At 41.8% G+C, this 24,104-nt stretch overlaps 1 protein-coding gene across 2 annotated transcripts in view; it reads right to left on the minus strand.

The window, feature by feature from the left end:
- Positions 1 to 484: 484 nt before the first annotated feature.
- Positions 485 to 24,104, minus strand: part of LOC121289236 (nardilysin-like) — a 110,199-nt gene continuing 86,579 nt past the window's right edge. For both annotated transcript variants that reach the window (XM_041208465.1, XM_041208466.1), the window contains 6 exons: positions 16,183 to 16,235; positions 13,051 to 13,134; positions 11,016 to 11,106; positions 6,620 to 6,736; positions 2,441 to 2,530; positions 485 to 1,284 (listed from right to left, as the gene is read on the minus strand). In XM_041208465.1, the coding sequence (XP_041064399.1) occupies positions 1,087 to 1,284; positions 2,441 to 2,530; positions 6,620 to 6,736; positions 11,016 to 11,106; positions 13,051 to 13,134; positions 16,183 to 16,235 (633 nt within the window). In that variant the 3' untranslated portion in view covers positions 485 to 1,086. The remainder of the gene's footprint in view (positions 1,285 to 2,440; positions 2,531 to 6,619; positions 6,737 to 11,015; positions 11,107 to 13,050; positions 13,135 to 16,182; positions 16,236 to 24,104) is intronic.

Genomic DNA, 24,104 nt, shown 5'->3' on the forward strand with positions numbered 1-24,104 from the left:
CAGCTCCATAGCCATGTAATAGAGCACCACAAAGCAAAACCTTGCAGAGCTTTAATGTTCAACTGTATATAGATAGTATATAGATACTCCCTTATCCATGATAAAATAATTCAGTGTGATACCCTGAACTTCCAGCAGCTTAAAAGGAACCTTAAAAATGTCAGAATCCAAAATCTTTAATCTAAAGAAATCACATCCATATTTGTGTACACTTATCAGCCGTTCTTAAATGAGTTTAAGTCTTTCCCTTCACCTCCCCCCCCACCTCACCAAAAAAATGTTCAAGTTGATTCTTGCTGGGATCTAGTTTTAGACTGATGTTTAGAAAAGACAGAACAATTTAAAATACAGCCAGCTGCCTTTACTGTATGGGACATATTTATTCCGGTTATAGAACCAGTAATTAATACATGAAAACAAAAACTCTCTTGCTCCCCCACCAAAATTATAAAGCATTAAAACAAACAGTACAGGTCCAAAACAATTCACTTAAAGTTCTGTTTAATGGATTTTTTTTTTGCAAATGCATCAGTTTGGTCTTTGAAAACACCAACTAGTTGGAGAATTCATCATAGCTGAATAAACCAATGATTGCTTCCTATTCAAAACTGGTGAGATCTAAATAGGCAGGTTTGAACAAAATAGGCAAACATCTAGTATAAGTTCCATATTCCTCTCAATCAAAACCCACTAGTTAAAAGCAAGCCTGCCAAACACATTGAGCACTTATAAAATACATCCTCCTACTTCAAAAGAATGCTTTGTCAAAGTGTTTCAGTGACTTTTCAAAAAGTGAGTTAATAAACCAAACTGCACTATCATCCAAATAATTACAGCATTTTGCCTCAATAAATCTTGATGCAATTGCATCATTATTAGGTGATCAGTGAAGTACATAGACCTCAAAATACACTCTTAAATTAGCTAGTTATATTGACACACTTATGCCTGAAATTCCACCAATTTATGGTGGAACACCTTTTTCTCAAAGCAAAACACCAAGAATCAGGATTTAATTTTACATGTAAACTGCATATCCTCAAACACTTGCATATTCTTCCTGTGACCTTTTCCAATAGACAAACATCATTTCAAAATTTTATGAAAAGGGTAAAGTTTGAGTTTTGAAGTGAAAGCAGTTATATTATTAATGGGGGTTGCATGTTCCATCTGAGGGGACACAGGTACAAAAGTAAGCTGACACGCTTCCCCACGGGTGAACTTGGATTCACATGTTGAGTCAGCAGGAGTTAAATCTGGTTCATGTTGCCCTTGTCCAATCACCTGTGAAACACCAAAGCAACAGGAATTAGTACAGTAAGATCTCCTCCAATTAAGTTACTCAAATATCAAAAAGCAAATTTCAATCTATTGCTGGCATCTTACAGCACTTACTCATCCTTTACAATCAGTGGAAATCACAACATTGTATCATCCGCATTTTCTGATTTCAGTAAAGCTGCATATGAAGAGGATGGAAATCTTGGAACAGACTTCAAGTTCTTAAAACTGAATTTAAAAGCTAATCTTAGCAGTGGAGTTCATTAATTGTAATCTGTATGGTTGAATTTACAGTACAGAAACCATTTTATTAAAATACAGAAATAAAATGGAAATGGAGGATACATTCCTGGGAGAGGAATGAGATTTGGAAAAGCATTATGTTGAGGGTTTTCTATCTTTAACCTTGTTAGAACGCTACTGTGCAGTGAACAATTCACTTACAAAACAAAATGTGATTTTTTTTTAAATCACAAGTGGCCCCTACTTTGAACAGTAGCAACAACATCGAAGACAGCAGATGCATGAGAATACCACCACATACAAGTTCCCCTCCAAGTCACACACCACCCTGATTTGGAACTATATTGCTGTTCCTTCACTGTCACTGGGTCAAAATCCTGGAACTTCCTTCTTAACAGCACTTTGGGTGCGGACTGCAATGGTTTATGAAGGTAGCTCACCACCACCTTCTCAAGGGCAATTAGGGGATGGATTATAAATGCTGGCCTAGCCAGCGACATCCACATCTCAGGAACGAATACATAAAAAGGTCCATAATGCTCATAATACATAAAAATAATTTTTGTGCTGAATATATTTTACAAGTGTATGAATTTCCGTCAAATCCTTTCAACATTGATTTACAGTTGTGACTGGAATAGTCTGGATAGCACAGGAGGATATTTTTTCATTGATTAAAACTGAAATTCTTCCAATTACATGGTTCAACTACCAGTGCATTTGAGGAAATGCACTAAATCATTAAAAAGTGGGCCTTTTTTTTTAGTAATAATAAAAATGTTTGCACTTTGCTATTGTGGCATCTCATTCAACCTAAAACAAATTTCATTTCAAGAAATACCTTCCTACACATTAGGTATTATACATTTGAGATCATTTAAAGTTAAGACCCAGTCTAATGTGTGCACTGACTTACATGAATACTAAGTTTTTTACTCTTGTGTCCTTGGTGGGCGTTGAACCAATTGACCAAGTCTGATTTGGTAAATGACTTAAGAGCTTGAATCTGTGAGAAAAAAAAATATCAAGATAGTAACACATTTATTGCTCTTTTTAATATAATCGTAAATTTGATAGGGCTATTTTGAGTCAATATTAATAAAGAAAAATCAACTAAGAAAATTTTCTCCACACTTGCCTGCAGTCTGCAATTTCTTCTAAAACTATTGTATAATGGAAGTGGTAGTGCTCCATCACACATTGGATGGTGTGTGTAGGTGCAAGTCCACATATTCTCACATATCTTAGTGATCAATTACCGAACGGTAGCAGGAAAGATTCAGGGAGGGAGGCCTGCACTCAACCATGTGGATATACAAAATTTGGATAATGCAAGAATATCATAGAATTTGCATATTGTATCAAAACATACAGAAAAAATTGTTCAAACTGGCTGCTGTGATTTTTTGTATTAGAACAGCAACAACACTAAGTATTTCATTTACAGAAACTAATCAAGGCATCCATCAGTAAAGCGGAGAAGCTCTACTCTATTGAAAGCAGCCCTGTTCTGTATTCGTGTGACCTGTATAAGGTAGCAGCCTGTAAAGATTGTAACTTTAAGTACAGGATGTTCTAATACTTGAATGCTTGTTACATTTGTTCCGGTCTAGTAGCAAGGGCAGGACCCCTCTGGGAGTGTTTTGATAGGTTACTCAGATAAGTTCAAGGGTCGGTAAACAGCAGTTCAGAGGCGGTCAGTTCTCTTTTAGTCGGAGAGGAACCCCAGACAGGGTACAGGGAGAGATCCCAGAGAAGGAACATGGAGAGGTCCCAGAGAGAGAGAGAGAGAACCGGGCAAGGAGCCACCACTGGTAGGAACCCCTGGGGAGAGGAGCAAAGAAAGAGGTTCCAGTCAGTAAAAGTGCTATGGTTACCAGGCTTTAAGTAGTGAGAGCTCAGGAAAAGCCTTTGAGGTCTTGAGAAGGCAAAAGAAGTTTGTGATTCCGTGCCGTGGGCCACTGAGATGAAGGTAACCCTTTGGAGCAGTAGTGTTCTGCTCGGCACAGCCAAAGAGCTGAAGATGTACTTGTGAGTTAGTGCTGGAGTGCAGATTCAGGAATCCAGGGGAATGGAGCCTCAGGAGACAAGATTGAAACCCTGTGAGGTGGGCAGTTGTTGAGGCTGTCCGAGTTGGAGTGACTTTTGGAGAGAATTCCAAGGTGAGATCTTCAAAGGTGAAGAGTGGAATCCCTCATGAGAGAAAGAGAGAGTGAGAGCGAGAGACAAAGACAGGCAGTGTTCCAACCACATTAGTTGACTCACAGTGGTTACTGACGCCTGGATGGGAAGTGAGAAAACCGTGGGATCTGTCTTGGACACATTTGCTATTTAGTGTGCAGTGTGGTGTGTTCGACCACATATGACTATTAATTCATATGTACTTCATATGAACCCTGAATGTTAGAGTAGAAGATAGATATTGTAATTTGTTTTTATCTTTCTGACCTTGTATTGTAAAGTTTATTTTACTTGTTTAAAATCTGTGGAATCTTGTGGCCTTATTCTTTTAGCAAGCGTCTTGTATCTCAAACTTTGTCTTTTTAAACAAAGGTTACTGGTCCGGATTGTACCAAAAAACTTGAGAGTCTAGTTCAGGATCAATAACCAGGTTATGAACTAAGACATCTCTCAACTTCAAATGCCATATATGAGCCCCCAACTTTTGAGGGATCAGCTCATCTAACTCAATGGAATCATATCCCTGCTTATTACCAGGATATCCACAAATCACACTTGCAAGCTACTAATGGAAATGCAGGATAATTTTTGCTTCTACTGGTTTTATTTTTTGGTTTACACACAGGATCAGACGGGCAAAGATAATCTCAGGTATGGATGGGAGTTTGTCCTCTTTAAAGAGCTTCTTAATTGCGAACAATTGCTGGAAAGCGGATATACTTGGACCGTGCCATGAAAAGGCTGCTGTGCAGTTTTGTTGTGGCTCATTGGTCATCCTTTTTACTGAATGTAAATTTGGCTTGTGCTTGTGATTTTTAACAGATCCCAACAATTCCACTATTAACCTGCTAAAATCATCTTCCTTAAGGTAGTTGCATAGCCCCAGGAATGAAGTTCAGAATCCACTCTATGCCAGAGGGCACAGAGAAGATTCAATGATATTTTCTTGCACAGGAGCAGAAGTTTTTTTTTTTGCTGGGGAGAGCCTGTTAGAGGAAGGTCCCATGTTGCTAGACAAATAATTAGGAACATAGGAATGGGCAGTAAGCCTTTTAGCCCCTCAAGCGTGTTTTATTCAATGAGATCATGGTTGATCTGTGACCTAACTCCATGTTACAACCTGTGCTTGTCCCATATCGCTTAATACCTTCAGCTAACAAAAAGTTATCAATCTCAGTTTTAAAACTGACACCTGATTTAGTATCAATTGCTGTTTGTGGAAGAGTTCCAAACTTCTACCACTGTTTGCACAAAGAAGTGTTTTCTAATCCCACTCCTGAAAGGTCTGGCTCTAATTTTTTAGACGATGCCCCACTTTGTCCTAGACTTTCCAATGAGTGGAAATAGAAAATAGTTCCTCCCTATCTGCCCTGTTCCCTTACTATTTTGAAAACTTTGATCAAATCATCCTTAGCCTTATTTTTTTGAGTCACCATGTTAAAATAAGCTGAGTCTGGGATATGTGTAAAATAATTAGTCCAGGAGTAAGGAATCAGAAGTGAGCATATACTGAATGGAACAGTAGTAAAGCATGCTGCTAATATACAAGGATTACCATGGATAAATTTATGAAACCATCAATAGTGTTTATATGCAGTAAGAGCAAGTAAGGTACTGGACTGCAGTAAAAGGAGAATACTGTACAAATCTAAAGGAATTGTACATTTGCTCTGTAAGGCCACATCTAAAGTACTGTGCTTGAATCTAAAGACACATGATAATGGAGGAAAGAAACTAGGGATTATCTTTGCCATCCAGAATAATCCCGGAATGAGTGGTTTTGGCAGATGAGGTTTGATGTAATTAAGCCAGGTCTGATGATGGACGGTTAAGGCCACTTGTATGCTAGTGCATTCTAGTCTGTGCTCCTAAGACAAAGGGGAGAAGAGAGAGATAACCAAGATGAGTGTGTGTATAGTTTGTACTCAGCACAAAGGTATCAAAGGCAGACAGTGAATGAATTGCTGAGCAGATCTACAGCTGCAGAAGTATTATGACAAATGGAAGATCAAAGGCTGCACAATTAGGAGTTTAAAAGTGCAGTTCTATGTGACTTCAGAGAGAATCCCACCCATCCTACCAACCGCCACCTCAGAAATGTACACAAAGGGAAACTGGGTTAGAAGGGGTAGGAGGATAAAAGGGAGAGAGAGGAAGTGGTCAGATTTTTTTTGTGATTGAGACTATGTGAGTAGAGAAGCCTCATGAGATGGGAAGGTTTTGGCAGGGAAGTTAATATGAAGGATGAGGTGGAAGAAGTTAGTGAGTTGAGACAGAGATTAAAATCATTAAGGATCAGATTTTGCTCCATCTGGAGGCCCAAGGACAAATACTACAGGCAGAAACAAAGGATGCCAATTGAAAACAAGGAATTTAAAGCAGATGTGAGTGTGTTGGAACAAAGTGAGATGCAATAAGTAGAAGGTGCCAGAGGATTAGGGGGAAAGAACAAGCTGTGTTTTGGTGATAAAGGCCAAACTGCCATTGTGGTGGTTTCGGAGGAGATATGTTTAAAAGTATGGCCAGCGGGGCAGTTACATTAAGTAAGGAGCAAAATGTCACCAGTTAAATGGAAAAAAACTGAACAATGAAAAAAAAGCACAAAAGAAATAGGGAATTTTAAAGCATTCTCCAATACCTGTCCTATTAATTCTCTCCTGAATTAAAATCTAACATCTATAAGCAACAGTCAATAGCCTTTCCATTTCTAAATTCTGCAAAATGAAGGAGGTGTGGTCTACTACTAAGATGATGGCATGTTTTCATAATACTTATTCTAATTTCTTAAGTAACAAAACTTAATGCACAAACTGGAAGTAATTTAGAATATGATTCTCTGTCGAGTCAAAGTACACTTAGTTAGCTTGACTCTTTCTTAAATTTCTTATTCATGCTTAATATTTTATTTTATTACCTCGTGGTTAAGCCTGTCAAAGAGATACTGTTGTGTAAAAACTTCATCCCAGTTTCTGTCTACTTCTTCTCCTAGATGGGTATCTTCACACAGTTTAAGCTTTATCAATGCTGTAACCTGTTAAAATACAAAAAAAAAGAGTTTGTGATCATGAAATATTTAATTTTGAACGCAGGTTGTCTGAAACTTTTGTTTACTAAGTATAGTACTTCTCAAATTGAGCTATCCTTAACTTAAAGGGGAAAGAGAGAAGGAAGGAAAACCACTGGAATATACCTTTCCCTTTAATAATTTACAGCTTGAACATTTGACCACTAGGGCATTATATAATCAGCATTTATTATGAATTGTGGCTAGTGTTTTCTAAAGGTTCACTAGCCTTCCCTAAAAATCTTAGAATTCATCAGATCAAAGTTCTGCAATTCTGCTACATCCAGTCATGAATAGTAGTGGACCAATTAAACAACTAACCTGAGGAGGAGGCTCCAAAAACATCCCCATCCTCAACGACGGGGCGCCCAATGACAAGGCCAAACCATTTTCAGCCAGAAATGCCGAATGGATGATTTAACTTGGCCTCCTCTTGAGGTCCCCATCATCATAGATGCCAGTCTTCAGACAATTCAGTTCACTCCACACAATAATCAAGAAATGATTGAAGGCACTGGATATAGCAAAGGACATGGGCTGTAATACTGAAGACTTGTGCTCCAGAAATAGCCACGCTCTTAGCTAAGCTGTTGCAGTGCAGCTACAATACAGGGATCGACATGCAATGTGAAAAATTGCCCAGCTACGCCCTATCCACAAAAAGCAGGACAAATCCAACCTGGACAATTACCACCCTATCAGACTATTCGCAATCATTAGCAAAGTGAGAGAAGACATCGTCTTCAGTGCTATCAAGTGGCATTTACACAGCAATTACCTGCTCACCGATACTCAGTCTGGGTTCTGCCAGGGCCATTCAACCTTAGACCTCTTACAGCCTTGGTTCAAGCATGCACAAAAAGGAACTGAATTCCAAAAGTGAGGTGAGAGGACTGCTCTTGACATCGAGGAAGCATTTGGCCAAGTGTGGAACCATGGAGCCCTAGCAAAACTGAAGTCAATGCAAATCAAGGGAAAATCTTTCCGCTAGTTGGAGTCATTTCTTGCACAAAGGAAGATGGTTGTGGTTGTTGGATGTTAATAATCTCAGTCCCAGGACATTACTGCAGGAGTCCCTTATGGTAGTGTCCTAGGCCCAACCATTTTCAGCCACTTTATCAATGACCTTCCTAAAAGTGGGGATAATCGCTAATGATTGCACAATGTTCAGTATCATTCATAACTCCTCAGATACTGAAGCAATCCATCCCTGCATGCGACAAGACCTGGACAACATTTAGGCTTGGGCTGATAAATGGCAAAATGATATTCACGCCACAAATGCCAGGCAATAATCATCTCCAACAAGTAGAATCTAACCATCTCCCTTTGACATTCAATGGCATTAACGTCACTGAACCTCCCACCATCATCATCCTAGGGGTTACCATTGCCGAGAAACTGAACTGGACTCGACATTTAAATACTGTGGCTACAAGAGCAGGTCAGAGGCTAGGAATCTTGCAGCGAGTAACTCACCTCCTGACTCCCCACTCTGTCCACCATCTACAAGGCACAAATCAGAAGTGTGATGGAATACTCCCCACTTGCCTGGATGAGTGCAGCTCCCACAACACTCAAGAAGCTTGACACCGTCCAGGACAAAGCAGCCTGCTTGATTGGCACCCCATCCACCACTTTAAACATTCATTCCCTCAATCAGTGGTGCATTGTGACAATAGTATGTACCAGAGACAGGATGCACTGCAGCAACTCACCGAGGCTACTTCAACAGCATTTTCCAAATCCATGCCCTCTACAACTAGAAGGACAAGGGCAGAAAATGCATGGGAACATCACCACCTTCAAGTTCCCCTCCAAGCCATAAACCATCCTGATTTGGAACTATATCGTCATTCCCTTACTCTTGCTGAGTCCAAATCCTGGAACTCCCTCCCTAACAGCACTGTGGGTATATCTGCACCACATGAACTCAAGGGTTCAAGAAGGCAGCTCACCAGCACCTTTTCAAGGGTAATTAGGCATATGTAATAAATAATGGCCTTGCCAACAACACCCACATCGCAAGAACAAATGAAAAAAAAAACATGGTTTGTAAGAAAGTTGGAATTCTAAAGGATCAGTGTAGTGGAATAATTAAAAGATGGAAGCAAAATTATTTAGTTTTCACTAAAACCATGAAGGAAAATAATTGAATAACTATCCTCGTTACAGCTGGTGTCTGAACTTGGATATGAATAGCAAAACTCAAACCTGGTAAAAAGGATCATTCTGTTGCTTCAATTTTAATTAGTTTTAAAGTAAAGACACTATTACTTTTCCATGTGACCCTGATTATGACCAAAAAGTCCAGAATACCATCCAGGATATATCTGATCTACTTCAGAGAAAAGAACTTGGACTGGCTCCAGGGTTTATTGCCAAAGATCAAATCTAAGCTCCAGGACAACTGGAAAAACACCAAGGTCATTCACAACCATACACAGTGGGAACCTTTTAATTATTTTGTGATTAATGGTGTTCCAAATGGGTGAGAAAGCTGTATGTTTAGATTGACTCTCAATAATTCTTGCTGAATCAAGATGATGCCCTAGTACTAGATGCAAATTTGTTACATTAACTTCAAATCCTTTAAAGACAGGATGAACCTCAGATAAAGGACCAAGAAGCCCGGGTCACAACCTAAGCTGGCAAAGAAAAAATCCCTCTCTTCCAAGATTTGCTGATAAATCTTCTGACTTCATCAAATTCCCTGAAACCACAATAGATAGCAGTCTCAAATACTTTGACTAAGGCAAGGCAGGGTGTGGGGGAGGTGCTTGTCTCATGGTGATTGAATTTTACCTCATGACAATTGGGATCTGAGGGAGTATATTTTGAGAAAAGATGCTTTATCTTGGGTGGAAAATTTAAAAATTGTCAAGTATTGAGGAATTTTTGTAAGATTTGTACCATTATAGTGTGTACTGGTGTATTATCAGTTTCAATAACAATGGCCAAATGCTGGATTCTGTTAATATATTTTTGTCTACCATAATTCAGGCTTATTTTCAAACCCTAATAAAATTATATCCATTGTTCATATTACAAACAGCAATGATGAAAATCTACACAAACTCAGAATTTATGAAAGCTAATAATACAAACTTAAAAGTCTTTGCTAAAATAGTTCTAAAGAATGATCCTCAAGTGACCCACAAAAGGAGTACTTAAAATTTTCAGCCATCACTGGAGGATCAATTCAAAGTTGAGTGAGTCAACAACTTGCATTTATGTTAGCATCTTTAACATAGGAAAACATTTGAAGGCACGTAATCAGACAAATGTTGACATTGAGTCAATGGAGGACATATTAGGACAAATAACCAAAGGAGTTGCTGAGGCAGAGTTATAGGGAGGAAATTCCAGAGCTCATGGTGAGTGTATGCACAAGAGGCCATAGTTAGAGGAACGCAGAATTCCCAGAAGATGGCAGAACTGAAGAAGGCTACAGGGATAGAGAGGCGAGGCCATAGAAAGATTTGAACACCAGAGTGAGAATTTTAAAATCAAGGCACTGGTGAACCAGAAGCCGATGTAGATCGGTAAACTCAGGTGACTTGGTGCAAGTTAGGTTACAGCAGCAGAGCTTTGGATGAGTTTAAGTTCCTGGAGGTTGGACAATGGGAAGCCAGCTAGAATCCTTGAGTGTGGAGGTAACAGCAGCAAAAACGAGGGTTTCAATGGCAGAAGGGCTAAGGGAGAGGCAGAGACGGTGATTAAAGGAGGTGAAAGCCGGTAGTTTTAGCGTTGGAATCTCAGCTCCAGATCAAACAGGACAGCAAAGTTGCGAACAGTCTGGTTCAGCCTCAAGCAGCCCAGGGAAAAAGGGCAGAATCACTGGCTAGGAGACAGAGTTTGTGGCATGGGGAGAAGACAATTGTTTCAGTTTTCCCAATAATTAATTGGAAGAATGTGTGTCTCAGGCAGGATTGGATGTAGGCAAGCAGTCAAACAACACAGAGGCAGTGATGCGGTTGAAAGAGGTTGTGGTGAGGTAGAACTGGGTGTCATGGAACTAGATGTTGTGTCTTTGGATGATATCGTGGAGGGAAAGCATATGGATGACAAATAGTATAAAACTGAAGATACATTTATTCTGACATTTTTCTGTAACAGTTGCAATCATTTTTTTCATTAAAAAAGATTTATTGAATGGATGAGATCCAAGCAGAAAAATTGACCTTCATTCAAGGTCATATAAAGTTTTGTTTGAACTCTTTGTAATATAGTTAACATTCCTCACCTGAGTAGAGAAGGAATCTTGACTCATTGTTGTTAGCTTTATATAAAAGCCGTTAAGAAATTCTTCAATTTTCTTGTCTACCAATTCAGTGCTGTTTAAGGTTTTAAATACAATTAATATCACTAAATCATAATGGTATTCAAAAAATTAGGATGCAGTATATGAAAATATAAAATTCCATTTAAACATAACAGTCGAGAGTGGAGAAGAGGAAGTTTCCATGAAATTAACAATTTATTTGAATTAATACAAGGTGATTTTACAAAACCTCAAGGAGTCCAACAGCCCCCAAGTGTATTGTAAATGAGGTTTGACACTCCGTGCAGTGTCATAAAGCGGTGGGAATTCACCCCTCACACCTCTTCACTTTGGATTCAGGCTGAGCCTTCACTTTAAATTTACACTGCTATTTTAAGCATTGGCTTGCAAAGATGTTAAATTGGCAGATCTCAAAAAGATAATTCAATATAAAAACACAGATTAGACAACATTTGTTCTGCATTAGAATACATTTCATCTAAAAAATAAAATGATTCAGCTAGGTAATAATGATTACTTTTATATTTCAATATTGCTAAATAAAACCTAGACTACCTGAAAAATAAATTAAGGCTTCGTGCTATATTCAATGTAAAACAAAGCACTACACTGTAAATCTAATTTTAATATAAAACCAATACTATCTTTTTGACAATATATTAAAACAAGATTTAATTTCAGGGAGTGGGAAAAGTTTATGCTGGTGAAACAGTGGGTGCTCTTCTGAAGTGGGAGCATAGATGCATTGCTGAGCACAGTAAAACAGCATCTTAGTTTGCATCTGGTTGTGCTCTATCTGACCTGGGACTACTTGCTGCCAACACTGGGTTAATAATTGGAAGAAGTGCTCTACTCTGCTGCAATGATCTTTTTCACCATAGCAAGTAAAGCATTTACTTAAAAGAAATTTCTCCCCAAGAGATGTCATGCATTGATACTAAACAAACACACTGTCAGGAGTGGTAGGATGATGATTAAAATTTCCTACACAACCTCAGCCCTACTACAATTGTACAGGCACTGAAGCAAGAACAATATTGGTAGAGGTATGTGAGCATATTGCCTAGTCATCTCTTCAGTCAGACGTTTAGGGTGACCCAATGCAACCTATCGACAAGAAAAAATGCCCATAAACACTACATGAATCCTCCCCAATGTCCTCTTGCTTGGGCACACCTCCAGCAGGGACAACCTATTCCGTGCCTGCTTCAATTTTTCTCTCACTAAAATATAAAAATGAAAAATTGAGCAAGAAAAACTGAATACAGAAGCTAGATGGAAATTTGGAATGGAAGAGACAGTGACAGGGGGCAGAAGATTGAAAACAGAATCACAGAATATCACAATGCAGAAGAGGCTCTTCGGCCCATCGAGTCTGAACCGACATGTGAGAAATACCTGACCGACCTACCTACCTAATCCCATTTACCAACACTTGGCCCATAGCCTTGAATGTTATGACGTACCAAGTGCTCATCCAGGTAGTTTTTAAAGGATGTGAGGCAACCCACCTCCACCACCCTCCCAGGCAGTGCATGCCAGACCGTCACCACCCTCTGGATAAAAGGTTTTTCCTCACATCCCCCCTAAACCTCCTGCCCCTCATCTTAAACTTATGTCCCCTTGTGACTGACCCTTCAACTAGGGGAACAGTTGCTCCCTATCCACCCTGTCCATGCCCCTCATAATCATGTACACCTCGATCAGGTCGCCCCTCAGTCTTCTCTGCTCCAATGAAAACAACCCAAGTCTATCCAACCTCTCTTTGTAACTTAAATGTTTCATCCCAGGCAACATCCTAGTGAACCTCCTCTGCACTCCCTCCAGTGCAATCACATCCTTCTTTTCAGTCCCTCCTAATTCAAATTTGTGATTGTGGTGTGGGGTGGTCATTTCATCTGACACTACTTGGACCAAAATTAATATTCAAAGTCAGTCCACTTCTGTAATCTTCAGTGACCCAAAGATTTAATGATAATGCACAGTATAAACTCACCTAAACTTTGTTGCCTGTGTTTCCACTGTAATAGAAAATCCCAAGATTCCAGAGGTATTTCGACAAGAAGGATACACATGGTACCTGAAGTGCAGGGCATAAAACTATATGAAGAAAGCCACTCTTTTAAAATAATAAAATAAACAAGTCAATAAACACTCCTAAGCTGCTTGTTCTAGTGGTGAAGAACATTGACACAATGTTAGGCTTTTATCAAGGTATAAGCAGAGACCACAAGTCTTAAGTAACCCATGTAGCATCATGTTAGTCTTGACTGAAATTGATTTAATACGGTAATTTTATTCAAGTACAATTGTTTAGTTTGTACCTCTATACCTATACAATCACTAACCTGAGATATATAAACCTGAGGATAGATACAGCAGTGTTATGAGTTCATAAAGAGCTGAAACTTACTACCAAATTCTCTCAACCAGAAACATGTCAAACATACTTCAAAACCTTTCCATACAACTTTAAGTCTAATTAACAAATCCAATGAACTAGTATCTCCTGATGGTATAGCAACAAGGAATGCACAAAGGCTTGAAAGTCTTCAGTGTCCCTTTATTAGTCAATGCTTTCTTTACTAGTGCAATAGTTTAATGCATTTTTTAAAGAATCTTTGTTAACAAAAAACTTAGTTCTACTCAGTTTGCCTTTCATTTTAAATTCTTGATTCTAATTTTTCTAATTTACAGTTTATAACCAGCACAGGAAAGTTTTGTGCTTCAACTACACTACACGCATCTAACTTTCCAGCATCAAATGGAAGCTGGGACCCACATTAAGAAAGTTTAGGTACAAGAAGGTGGTTCCTTACTACTATGTTCAGTGCTCCACTCAACATTCCTCTTTTGTTCCTTTAAGCTCCAGTTATACCATCCCAGACACGTTTGTATACCCCTATATCCCAATGTTTTAGGATCAAGAATTAACTACATAATTTCCCATTCCCTGTGAAACACCTTACATTTATCAACTTTTCCTTTTAAAACCTGAGTTTGACATCATTTAACCATTATTTTCTACTTTATCTAGACTTCTCATTTACTCTTTTCAGCCTTCATGGCAAACTGGACTTCTTTTTTCATCTTATTTTCTCAATAAATTCAAAAAAAAATCTTAGAACCATAGAAAAGTTACGGCGCAGAAAGAGGCCATTCAGCCCAACATGTCTGTGCTGGCCAGAAAAAGATGAAAAAGAAACTAGCTGCTCATTCCAATTCCACTTTCCAGCACCTGGTCCGTAGCCTTGCAGGTTACAGTGCTTGAGATGCAGATCCAAGTACCTTTTAAATGAGTTTAGTGTTTCAACCACCAATTTAGGCAGTGAATTCCAGACACCCACCATCCTCTGGGTGAAAAGGTTTTTCCTCATGTCCTCTCTAATCCTTCTGCCAATCACCTTAAATCTATGCCCCCTGGTAATTGACCCCCTCAGCTAGGGGGAACAAGCCCTTACTGTCTACCTATCTAGGCCCCTCATAATTTTGTATTCCTCAATTAGGTCACCCTTCAGCCCCCTCTGTTCTAAGAAAAACAACCCTAGTCTATCCAATCTTTCCTCATAGCCACAATTTTCAAGCCATGGCAGCATTCTTGTAAATCTTCTCTGTACTCTTTCCAGAGCAATTATGTCCTACCTGTAACGTGGTGACCAGAACAGTACGTAAAACTCCAGCTGTGGCTTAACCAGCATTTTATACAGTTCCAACATTACATACCTGCTTTTGTATTCAATACCTCATCCAATAAAGGAAAGCATTCCATATGCTTTTTTTACCATCTTATCCAACCATCCTGCCACCTTCAGGGACCTGTGGACATGCACTCCAAGGTCTCTCACTTCCTCAACCTCTCTCAATATCCTCTCGTTTATTGAGTATTCCCTTGCTTTGTCTACCCTCCCCAAATGCATTACCTCACACTTTTCCGGATTGAATTCCATTTGCCACTTTTCTGCCTACTGAACCAAACCATTGATATCATTATGGAGACAACAACTATCCTCTTCACTATCAACTACATGGCCAGTTTTTGTGTCATCTGCAAATTTCCCAATCATACCTTCCACATTCATGTCCAAATCATTAATATATATACAACAAACATCAAGGGCACCAACAGTGAGCCCTGTACAACACCACGGGAAACCGTTTTCCATTCGCAAAAACATCCATCGACCATTACTCCGTTTCTTGGGGCTGAGCAAATTTTGCATCCAACTTGCCACCTTCCCCTGTATCCCATGGGATCTCACTTTTCTGACCAGTCTGCCATGTAGGACCTTGTCAAATGCCTTACTAAACTCCATGCAGACAACATACCCTCATCAATCCTCCTGGTTACTTCCTCAAAAAATTCCATTAATTTAGTAAGACACAGTCTTCCCCTAACAAATCCATGCTGACTATCCCTGATCAACCCATGCCTTTCTAAGTGATAGTTTATCCTGTCCCTCAGAATTGATTCCAATAATTTGCCCACCACTAAGGTCAGACTGACCAGTCTATAATTTTCTAACATATCCCTTGCACCCTTTTTAAATAATACCACAACATTTGCAGACCGCCAATCCTCTGAAACCTTGCCTGTATCTAGTGAAGATTGGAAAATGATCCTCAGAGCATCCTTCCTAGCTTCCTTTAACAGCCTGGGATACAATCCATCCAGCCTGGTGACTTATCCACCTTCAAGGATGTTAGTCCCTCCAGTACTTCCCCTCTCACTATGCTTATTGTATCTACTGTTTCACACTCTTCCTCATTAACTAGGATATCGACATCAGCCCTCTCCTTAGTGAAGATGGAGACAAAGTATTCATCGAGAACCCTGCCCACACCTTCACCCTCAGAGATTTATCATGTACACCTCTGATAGGCCCTACCCTTTCCTTAGTTATTCACTTGCACTTAATGTACTGGTAAAACATCTTTGGGTTTTCTTTGATTTTACCTATCAAGATATTTTGGTATCCACTCTTTGCTTTCCTAATTTCCATTTTTACTTCACCCTGTATTTTCTATATTCCTCTAGGCTTTCTACAGTATTAAGTATTTTGTGATTCTCTTGGCCAGCAGAAACCCAGATAAAATGCACATTATTAAGCAGGAGGAGAAAAATACTTACCCAAGAGTTTCTTTTGTCCTTAGAAAATCAAAGCATGGCTCTTCCATGTGCATCTGAAATAAACGCAGAAAAATCTCAGCAAAAGAAAAATACCCTATGAAGTATATAAATGACTTCAGGTCCCTTTACACTCAATTTTTATCACTATCACATAACTAATCGGGATAAATGTTTACTTGGGTTGGACCTAAAATTCGACTTCTATTTCAGCAAATATGACTGAAATGAGCATACCAAATTGGTGAGGATTTATTTATTTTTTTGTTCTTGGGATGCAAGTATTACTGGCAAGGACGCAGTTACTGCCCATTCCTAGTTGCCGTAGAACGTTACAGTGCATTTCCCTCTTGAACGGCTGCAAATCCTTGCATTGTAAAATCTACCTCACGGATGGAGGTTTGGCTATATGTCAGCATAAACCTAAGACGATTGATTTGAAGTGCAATTCTTGTTAATTAGATGCAGACAAAGGTCCCAAATTTGAATTCTAGCTTGGGGCTGAATTAGCTGATAAACCAAGCCTCAGTTACCCTGATTAGGGAGGATTAGAGAGTAAATAAAATCAACTAGCATTGCTACTCCTGTTTGCTAACCAGTGACATATACTGGAAACCGCAGATGTGTCGTGATGTCACGATCTTTACATGTGACGAGGGGGCAATTGGATGAGGCTGCCAATGTAATGAATCTGCACTTCATTTGCTTCATGAGACTTGTATCTCTCAAAAATAGATTTAAAAATAAATTGTAGATCAGTATCATATCAATTTTGGGGAAAACGTTTTAGATGACAAGGGATCAAATTGGTGATGTTATGAAAGCCTGCGAGGTGAGCCATTGTTGATGCCATCCGAGTCTAGTAATTGAAGAGGGCTCAGGAAGAGTCCTAAAGATTCAAGAAGCCAGCTGAAGTTTGGTAACTCCGTGCTGCGGGCTGCTGGGGCAAAGTTACCCCTTTGGAGCAGTAGTGTCCGGCTCAGCGCAGCCAAAGAGCTGACATCGTGCTTGTCAGTTGATGTTTGAGTGTACTTAGGAATCCAGGAGAACAGAATCTTGGAACACGAGTTCCTGCAAGGTCGGCTGTCAATGAAGCCAGCCAAGTTGGAGCAACTTTTGGAGAAAATTCCAAGGTGAGATCTTCAAAAGGTAAGTATTGGAATCTCTCCTGAAACTTCATCTCTTTCACTGAGATTGGTTAACTCAGTGTTACTCAACCCCAAGTTTGGGTGGATTGTTGAGAAATCTGTGGAATCTGTTCTGGTGTTTATTATGCATTTTGGTGTGGTCAGCCACAGTTTGCCTGTTCATTTACACATACCTCATATTAATCTTGAATGTTAGATTATAAGGTAGAGATTGTAAATTGTTTTATCTTTCTGACCTTGTATAGTAAAATTTACTACTGTTTGTTCAAAACCCGTGGAATCTTGTGGCTTTCTTCACAGTGCAAGTGTCTTGAATCTCAAAACTTTATCTACTTTAAACCAAAAGATCATTGGTCCCTAACCAGATCCTACCAGCTACTTGGGATCTGGCCAAAGACACTAACAATGGACAGTTGGAAAATTTTAACTTGCTGAAAGGACCATGAGCATTAATTCAGGAAAGGAATGTCTTGTATAAACAACTCACTTTTTCTATGACAATACTGAATAGTGACCAGGTGAAATGCAGTTGACACATTTGTTTTTTCAAACGCATTTGACAAGATCCCACGAGAGAAATTAATGGCTAAAAATATAGATCAGGAAACAGAAAGTAAGTTGTTGGACAGAAAATTGATTTCAGAACAGGAAATAGAAGAGTTCCATGAAATAAATGCTATACTATTCAGGTTGGAAATATTTTAAGAAGGAACTTTTTTTTCTTTAAAAAACTGTCCTTGCAAAGCAGGTAGTGCTAGCTAGATTGCATTTATCCCAAGTTACCCTAAAAGGCTGGTAGTATGCCTTCTCTTGAACCACTACTTTCGCCTTGTGACCTTATGTATCCAAGCACTCCTGTGTATACACACCCATGCCAAGATTTCCAGCCCCACCGTGGTAGGACCCACTGCGGAGGATGTGGCGGCCCAGGAAAAAGTCCACTGACTTTCGGTGGAATCAGACGTTCCCGGTAGCGAGTGGGTCTCGCCCAAAAAAGATACACAGGGTGGAATTTTGCCATAATGAAACTAAGTGCGGTGGCAGGTGGTTTCAGCAGCGCCCAGGCCGCTGTCTGTAATGGCAACAACACTACCTGATTCTGCCGTAGGAGCCTCATTAATTATGCAGAGGCTGGCAGGTTCTAAGGTCCAGGAGCCATATTTAAACGACAGTCCAACACACACAATCTCACTCTCTCCAGCCCACCAGTGGTGTCTGGCAGCCAGAAGAGAAAAGCTGAGAGCACGAACAGGTAGGTAGCATCCCGCTTCACACACCAGGCCCTCCAGGTCTTGATCAGAGGGGTGCAGGCGCACAGCCAAGTGCTCTATCCCAGGGATGGCTGTAGGGAGCACAGCAGCCTGGGAGGTAGTCACAGCGCAAGTAAGTGCGGCTGGCACCACGCCTGAAGTGCCACCCAGTGCAGGAAGAGATGAATGATCTCATCCGCGCTGCCAGGGTAAGTCATTCTTCAACACCTTCCAATGTCAAACTCTCATCATGGCATTGTGCACGCAAATGGCAATTAGCAGGGGACACATATCAACACTCGTTCTCTCACCGAGACTTTCGCATCACCACTATCTCATCTGTCATGCTGCTCACACTCCATCCTTTGGCCCATCTGGGGTGTGCTCATCACCTACAAGGGACATGAATCTTACCCAACCTCTGCTCCATCCCTTATCAGATGCCTTTCTTTCTTCTTCATACAGGCCAAGCTGGCACACAACAGGCATGAGCGAGTGCACCCGGGGGAGGGACGGCTGACGTCATTGCCCTCACTGAGTTCGAGGAGGCTGCAGCCGAGCTGGCGAGGGAGGACAGGGATTGCTCCTGTGGGGAAGGGGAGATCAGTCTCTCCCACCAACCCAGTACGAATCACAGCTCCATTACCTCATCAAATCCTGACATTCACAGTGAGTCACGTACAGTCTTATCTAACTCATGCTCATTAGCTGAAGCTTTATTTTCTAGACACCAACAGATCGAGACACTCTAGCCAGTCCAGCATCACCAGTGCAAGCCCCAAGACTTCATTGGAGGAGGAAGCTCCAGAAGGACCATCAAGGCACTCTCACACACCCTCCACCAGCTCAGAGTGACACACATCAGTGGGGTGCAGATGTAGGCTAGGCTTATGCTCACTTTCTGGGGAACACCTCACTGATACATCCCCGCAGCAGTCGGAGGCAGGGACAGCCCAGGTCTCCAGCACTCAGAGGGCTGCTGGAGACCAGCCACCCACTCGGTCTGAGTCAGATGATGAGCCTCCAGAAGCGGCCGCCAAATCTATGCTGTAGATGCAATGACAGGCAGCAGAACATCAGGCAGAGTTTCGGCGGTCCCTCAACAGACTAGACTGAACGACGGAGGAGTCTGTCGCTTTCTGTCTGATGTCATTGCTCCGACATGCGAATGCCTCGAGGTCACCATGGGAAGGCTGGTGACCACTATGGAGAACTTGGTCCAGGAGCTCTTGCCAATTTGCACTCGGCCCTGCACTCCATGGCCACACACCCTGGTGGGCACCATCAGGATGTAGACGACATGGGGAATGAGACACGTTGACCCCCTTCCAGGTGCACCATCTCCTGCAGGAGTCAGCCCAGGACCCTCAGGCACCCACAGGGGGAATAAGCATTAGTCGAACACCCTGGGAGTCTCCTCTCAGGACACTCCAAGGGTGTGCAGCTGCTCACAGCCCTCTCTGCCCTTGACCCCAGCTACTCCAGCTTCTCAGGCCACAAAGGGCGCTTCTGCCCCTGAGCAGGTGGCCCTCATCAGGCCAGAGTATCCCCAGATCATTGGTCACCAGAGGACATCTGCCAAGGTCATCACAGACATCAGGATGTAGGATGTAGAAGTCAGCAGGCTGCCTCCACCTCTGCTAATGTCAGGGGCTGCACCCAGGTGTAGCGCTAGGAAAGTTGTAAAATTGATGTCACTTTTGGGTCATGGGTGTGCTATGTAAATCAATTGTACTTTTGTTAATACATTGATAGTTATGTAAATGTTCCTGTCAACTGAAGGCGTTGCGATTTTGTACTTTGGAATAGTCTTATTTCAAGGTTTAGCCTTCCTCCACTCTGATAATGTCCCACTGAGAGATACACATTCCTGTGATATCAACCTTAGTTGAACTAGTCTCCGCACACTTGTGTGATGTCAGGGGGATGTGTTTAAATCTTTATTGGAAGTGTGTGATGTAAGCATTTCTAACCCTTCTTCCTCAAAGAATACCATTGAGCGAGGGTGGCTCATCAGCACTGATATTCTAGCGGCATTTGTGTCTACTCGGTGGTAGTGGCAGAAGAAAAGACATGCACGGGAAGAGGAGATCTCTAGGCATGCCCACATCTCAGTCACAGCAGTATTTCGGTCATTAAATGGCAATGAAGGTTTCAAGTCTACTCTCGCATAGCTCTTGTTCCTAAGCGGGCTTTCAGTTCCCAGAGTGAGCTCATTCACGGGGCCCCACGGACCAAAGCAACATAACCTGGCGAATCATGAGTCAAGTGTGAATGTGGGATTCGTTCTCGCTGCAAGTGGGCGGACATGCCCTGAATTGAAAAAACATGGCATCAAGGGCTAGAGAGATGTTGTCATATTCCTTCACTTGACTTTACTCTTCCTGGAACCTGTCAGTGATTAATATATCACAGGCACATCTCCCATGTCTTCCATCCTCCGTGGCATGATCACACTCATACTGACCCTCAGCAGTCTCCAGAGGTTCTTGGCCCTACAGATCTTCTTCCTCCTCCAGGTCATCCTCTGGCAGGGGTCACCTCTTTGCATTGTCAGGTTATGAAGGGTGCCACACACTAGCGATGGTGCGGGAAACCCTGTTGGGATTGTATTGGAGTGAGCCACCTGAGTGGTCCAAGCATCTGAAAGATATCTTCGCAAGCCCTATGGTTTGCTCTATAAGGGAACATGTGGAGCTGTGAGCAGCGTTGTACCTCTCCTCCGAATGACTCTGAGGGCAACGCACTGGTGTCATCAGCCAGCATTTCAGTGGGTACCCCTTATTCCCAAGCAGCCATCCCTGCAGATGTAATGGCCCCTCAAAAATCTCAGGCACCTGGTTGTGACTCAGGAGGCCTTCTCTCTGTAAAGAAACATTGAAGACATTAATGACCCAAGGGGCAAGAAACAAAGCTCAGAAGATGACACATTTGGAGACTGTAAGGGTCCAGTTTGCCCTGCCCTACGTGCATGCTGATGCCACCTTGTCCCTGAAACACTAGCACACACATTGAGGTGACCAAGATGGCATTGCAGATGTAACATCTTGAGCCTTGCGTGGGATGCTAAAATTCAAGTGAGTTGAGTGACCCAACCTAGCTCTGTGCTCCAATCTCCAATGTGGCATATTAATGACCATTCAGGTGCTCATGGTCAATGAGTGGATGCCCTTTGGCCCTTTAGGAGTGTCACATCTGATGAACACGACAGGCCTTCACTGATGAAATGCCATATATGATACAGCTGTGCCTCCTTCACTATTGCCTGCATTCCCATATTCTACATTCCTATATATTACTCTTGAGATGCAACGACTGTGATTATAAGTAGCCCTTTAATAGCGCTAATGAAGCCATTGGCTTTCATCACAAGGAGGTGGTCTTCCTTTTCTTCTAAGCAGACCTCTGCGGCAAAGAGATGTTAGAGGACAAGCCTGGAAAGGCCCCCATCCCCCTCACTCTGCCATTCCATGACCTTCCCTCCCCACTGCCCCCATCGTGTTTGCCTTTCCCTCTCTCTGCCATTCCCCCAAATTCCCTCCCTGTTTTTTTTATTCATTCATGGAATGTGGGCTTCGCTGGCTAGGCCAGCATTTATTGCCCATCCCTGGTTGTCCTTCAGAAGGTGGTGGTGAGCTGCCTTCTTGAACTACTGCAGTCCACATGGTGTAGGTACACCCATAGTTCGGAAGGGAGTTTCAGGATTTTGAACCAGTGACAATGAAGGAACGGTGATACATTTCCAAGTCAGGATGGTGAGTGACTTAGAGGGGAACTTCCAGGCGGTGGTGCTCCCATCCATCTGCTGCCTTTGTCCTTCAAGACGGTAGTGGTCGTTGGTTTGGAAAGTGCTGTCAAAGGAGCCTTGGTACATTCCTGCAGTGCATTTTGTGATCTACACACTGCTGCTACTGTGCATTGGTGGTGGAGAGAGTGAATATTTGTGGATGTGGTGCCAATCATGCGGACTGCTTTATCCTGGACGGTGTAAAGCTTCTTGAGTGTTGTGGGAGCTACGCTCATCCAGGCAAGTGGGGAGTATACCATCACACTCCCAACTTGTGCCTTGTTGGTGCTGGATAGGCCTTGGGGAGTCAGGAGGTGAGTTACCCGTCGCACGATTCCTAGCCTCTGACCTGCTCCTATAGCCACAGTATTTATATGGCTAGTTCAGTTCAGTTTTTGATCAATGGTAACTCGCAGGATGTTGATACTGGGGGGTTCAGTGATTGTAATATCACTGTGCATCAAGGGGAGATGGTTGGATTCTCTCTTGTTGGAGATGGCCGTTGCCTGGCACTTGTGTGGCACGAATGTTACTTGCCAATTGTCAGCCCAAGCCTGGATATTGTCCAGGTCTTGCTGAATTTAGACATGGACTGCTTCAGCATCGAAGGAGTCACGAATGATGCTGAACATTGTGCAATCATCAGTGAACATCCCCACTTCTGACCTTATGATAGAAGGAAGGTAATTGATGAAGCAGTTGAAGATGGTTGGGCTGAGGACACTACCCTGAGGAATCCTGCAGTGATGTCCTGGAGCTGAGATGACTGACCTCCAACAACCACAATCATCTTCCTTTGTGTTAGGTATGACTCCAATCAGTGGAGAGTTTTCCCCCTGATTCCCATTGACTGCAGTTTTGCTAGGGCTCCTTGATGCCACAATCAGTCAAATGCGGCCTTGATGTCAAGGGCAGTCACTATCACCTTCCCCAATCATGTTTGTCCTTCCCTCTCACTGCCATTGCACTGCCTTCCCTCCCTGTTGCCCCCCTTCATGTTCATCAAGGTGACTCTCGCCTCACAACCCACCCCCAGTTGAAGTGCTAGTCTCTGAAAGTAGGCCTGCATGAGTACCACAGCACAGTGGTGTTCCTCAGAACAATGAAAGCAAAGAGAAGGAGCAATCCAACCCTACACCCCAACAGAGTGGCATTCATTGCAACAAGACCAGCGCAGCACTATGTCAGATATGTTCCACTCACCTTGAAGTTACCTGTGAACTGAGATCCGACTTGTGCAGGTGACACTTTGTCAAACGGGTTTGAGGCTGACATAATTTCCCGCTGGTGTGACAGAAGATTGGAAGGCATGGCAAGATTCCAGTGAGCAGCTGTTTTAATGAGCATTCATGACATGCTAAGGAATGCAAATGGCATTCGCGCCACTAGTCAGTGGGATAACCGATCCGCCATGAACACACCATTGGGAGAATTGCGATATGCTTTTAAGACGGCGGATTTGCGACTGTTTGCCTGCCACTGGATTCTTCACTCCCGCCCGCCACGAAACCCACCATGGGTGAGATGGGAAAATTCCAGCCACAGACACTATATTATGTTTGTGATCTACAATGATCACTGGAATTTTTTTTTTTTAAAAACAATTATTAGGACAGTGAACACTTTCTACTACAGGTATTTATTGAAGCAGAAATTCTAAAAAAGTTAAAAGGGGAATTGTAAAGGTATTGATGGTCTTCAAATGGGATTAAAACTGACAGTTCCAAATTAAGAGCTAGG

Source organism: Carcharodon carcharias, chromosome 16, assembly GCF_017639515.1.
Source record: "Carcharodon carcharias isolate sCarCar2 chromosome 16, sCarCar2.pri, whole genome shotgun sequence".
Taxonomy (NCBI): domain Eukaryota; kingdom Metazoa; phylum Chordata; class Chondrichthyes; order Lamniformes; family Lamnidae; genus Carcharodon; species Carcharodon carcharias.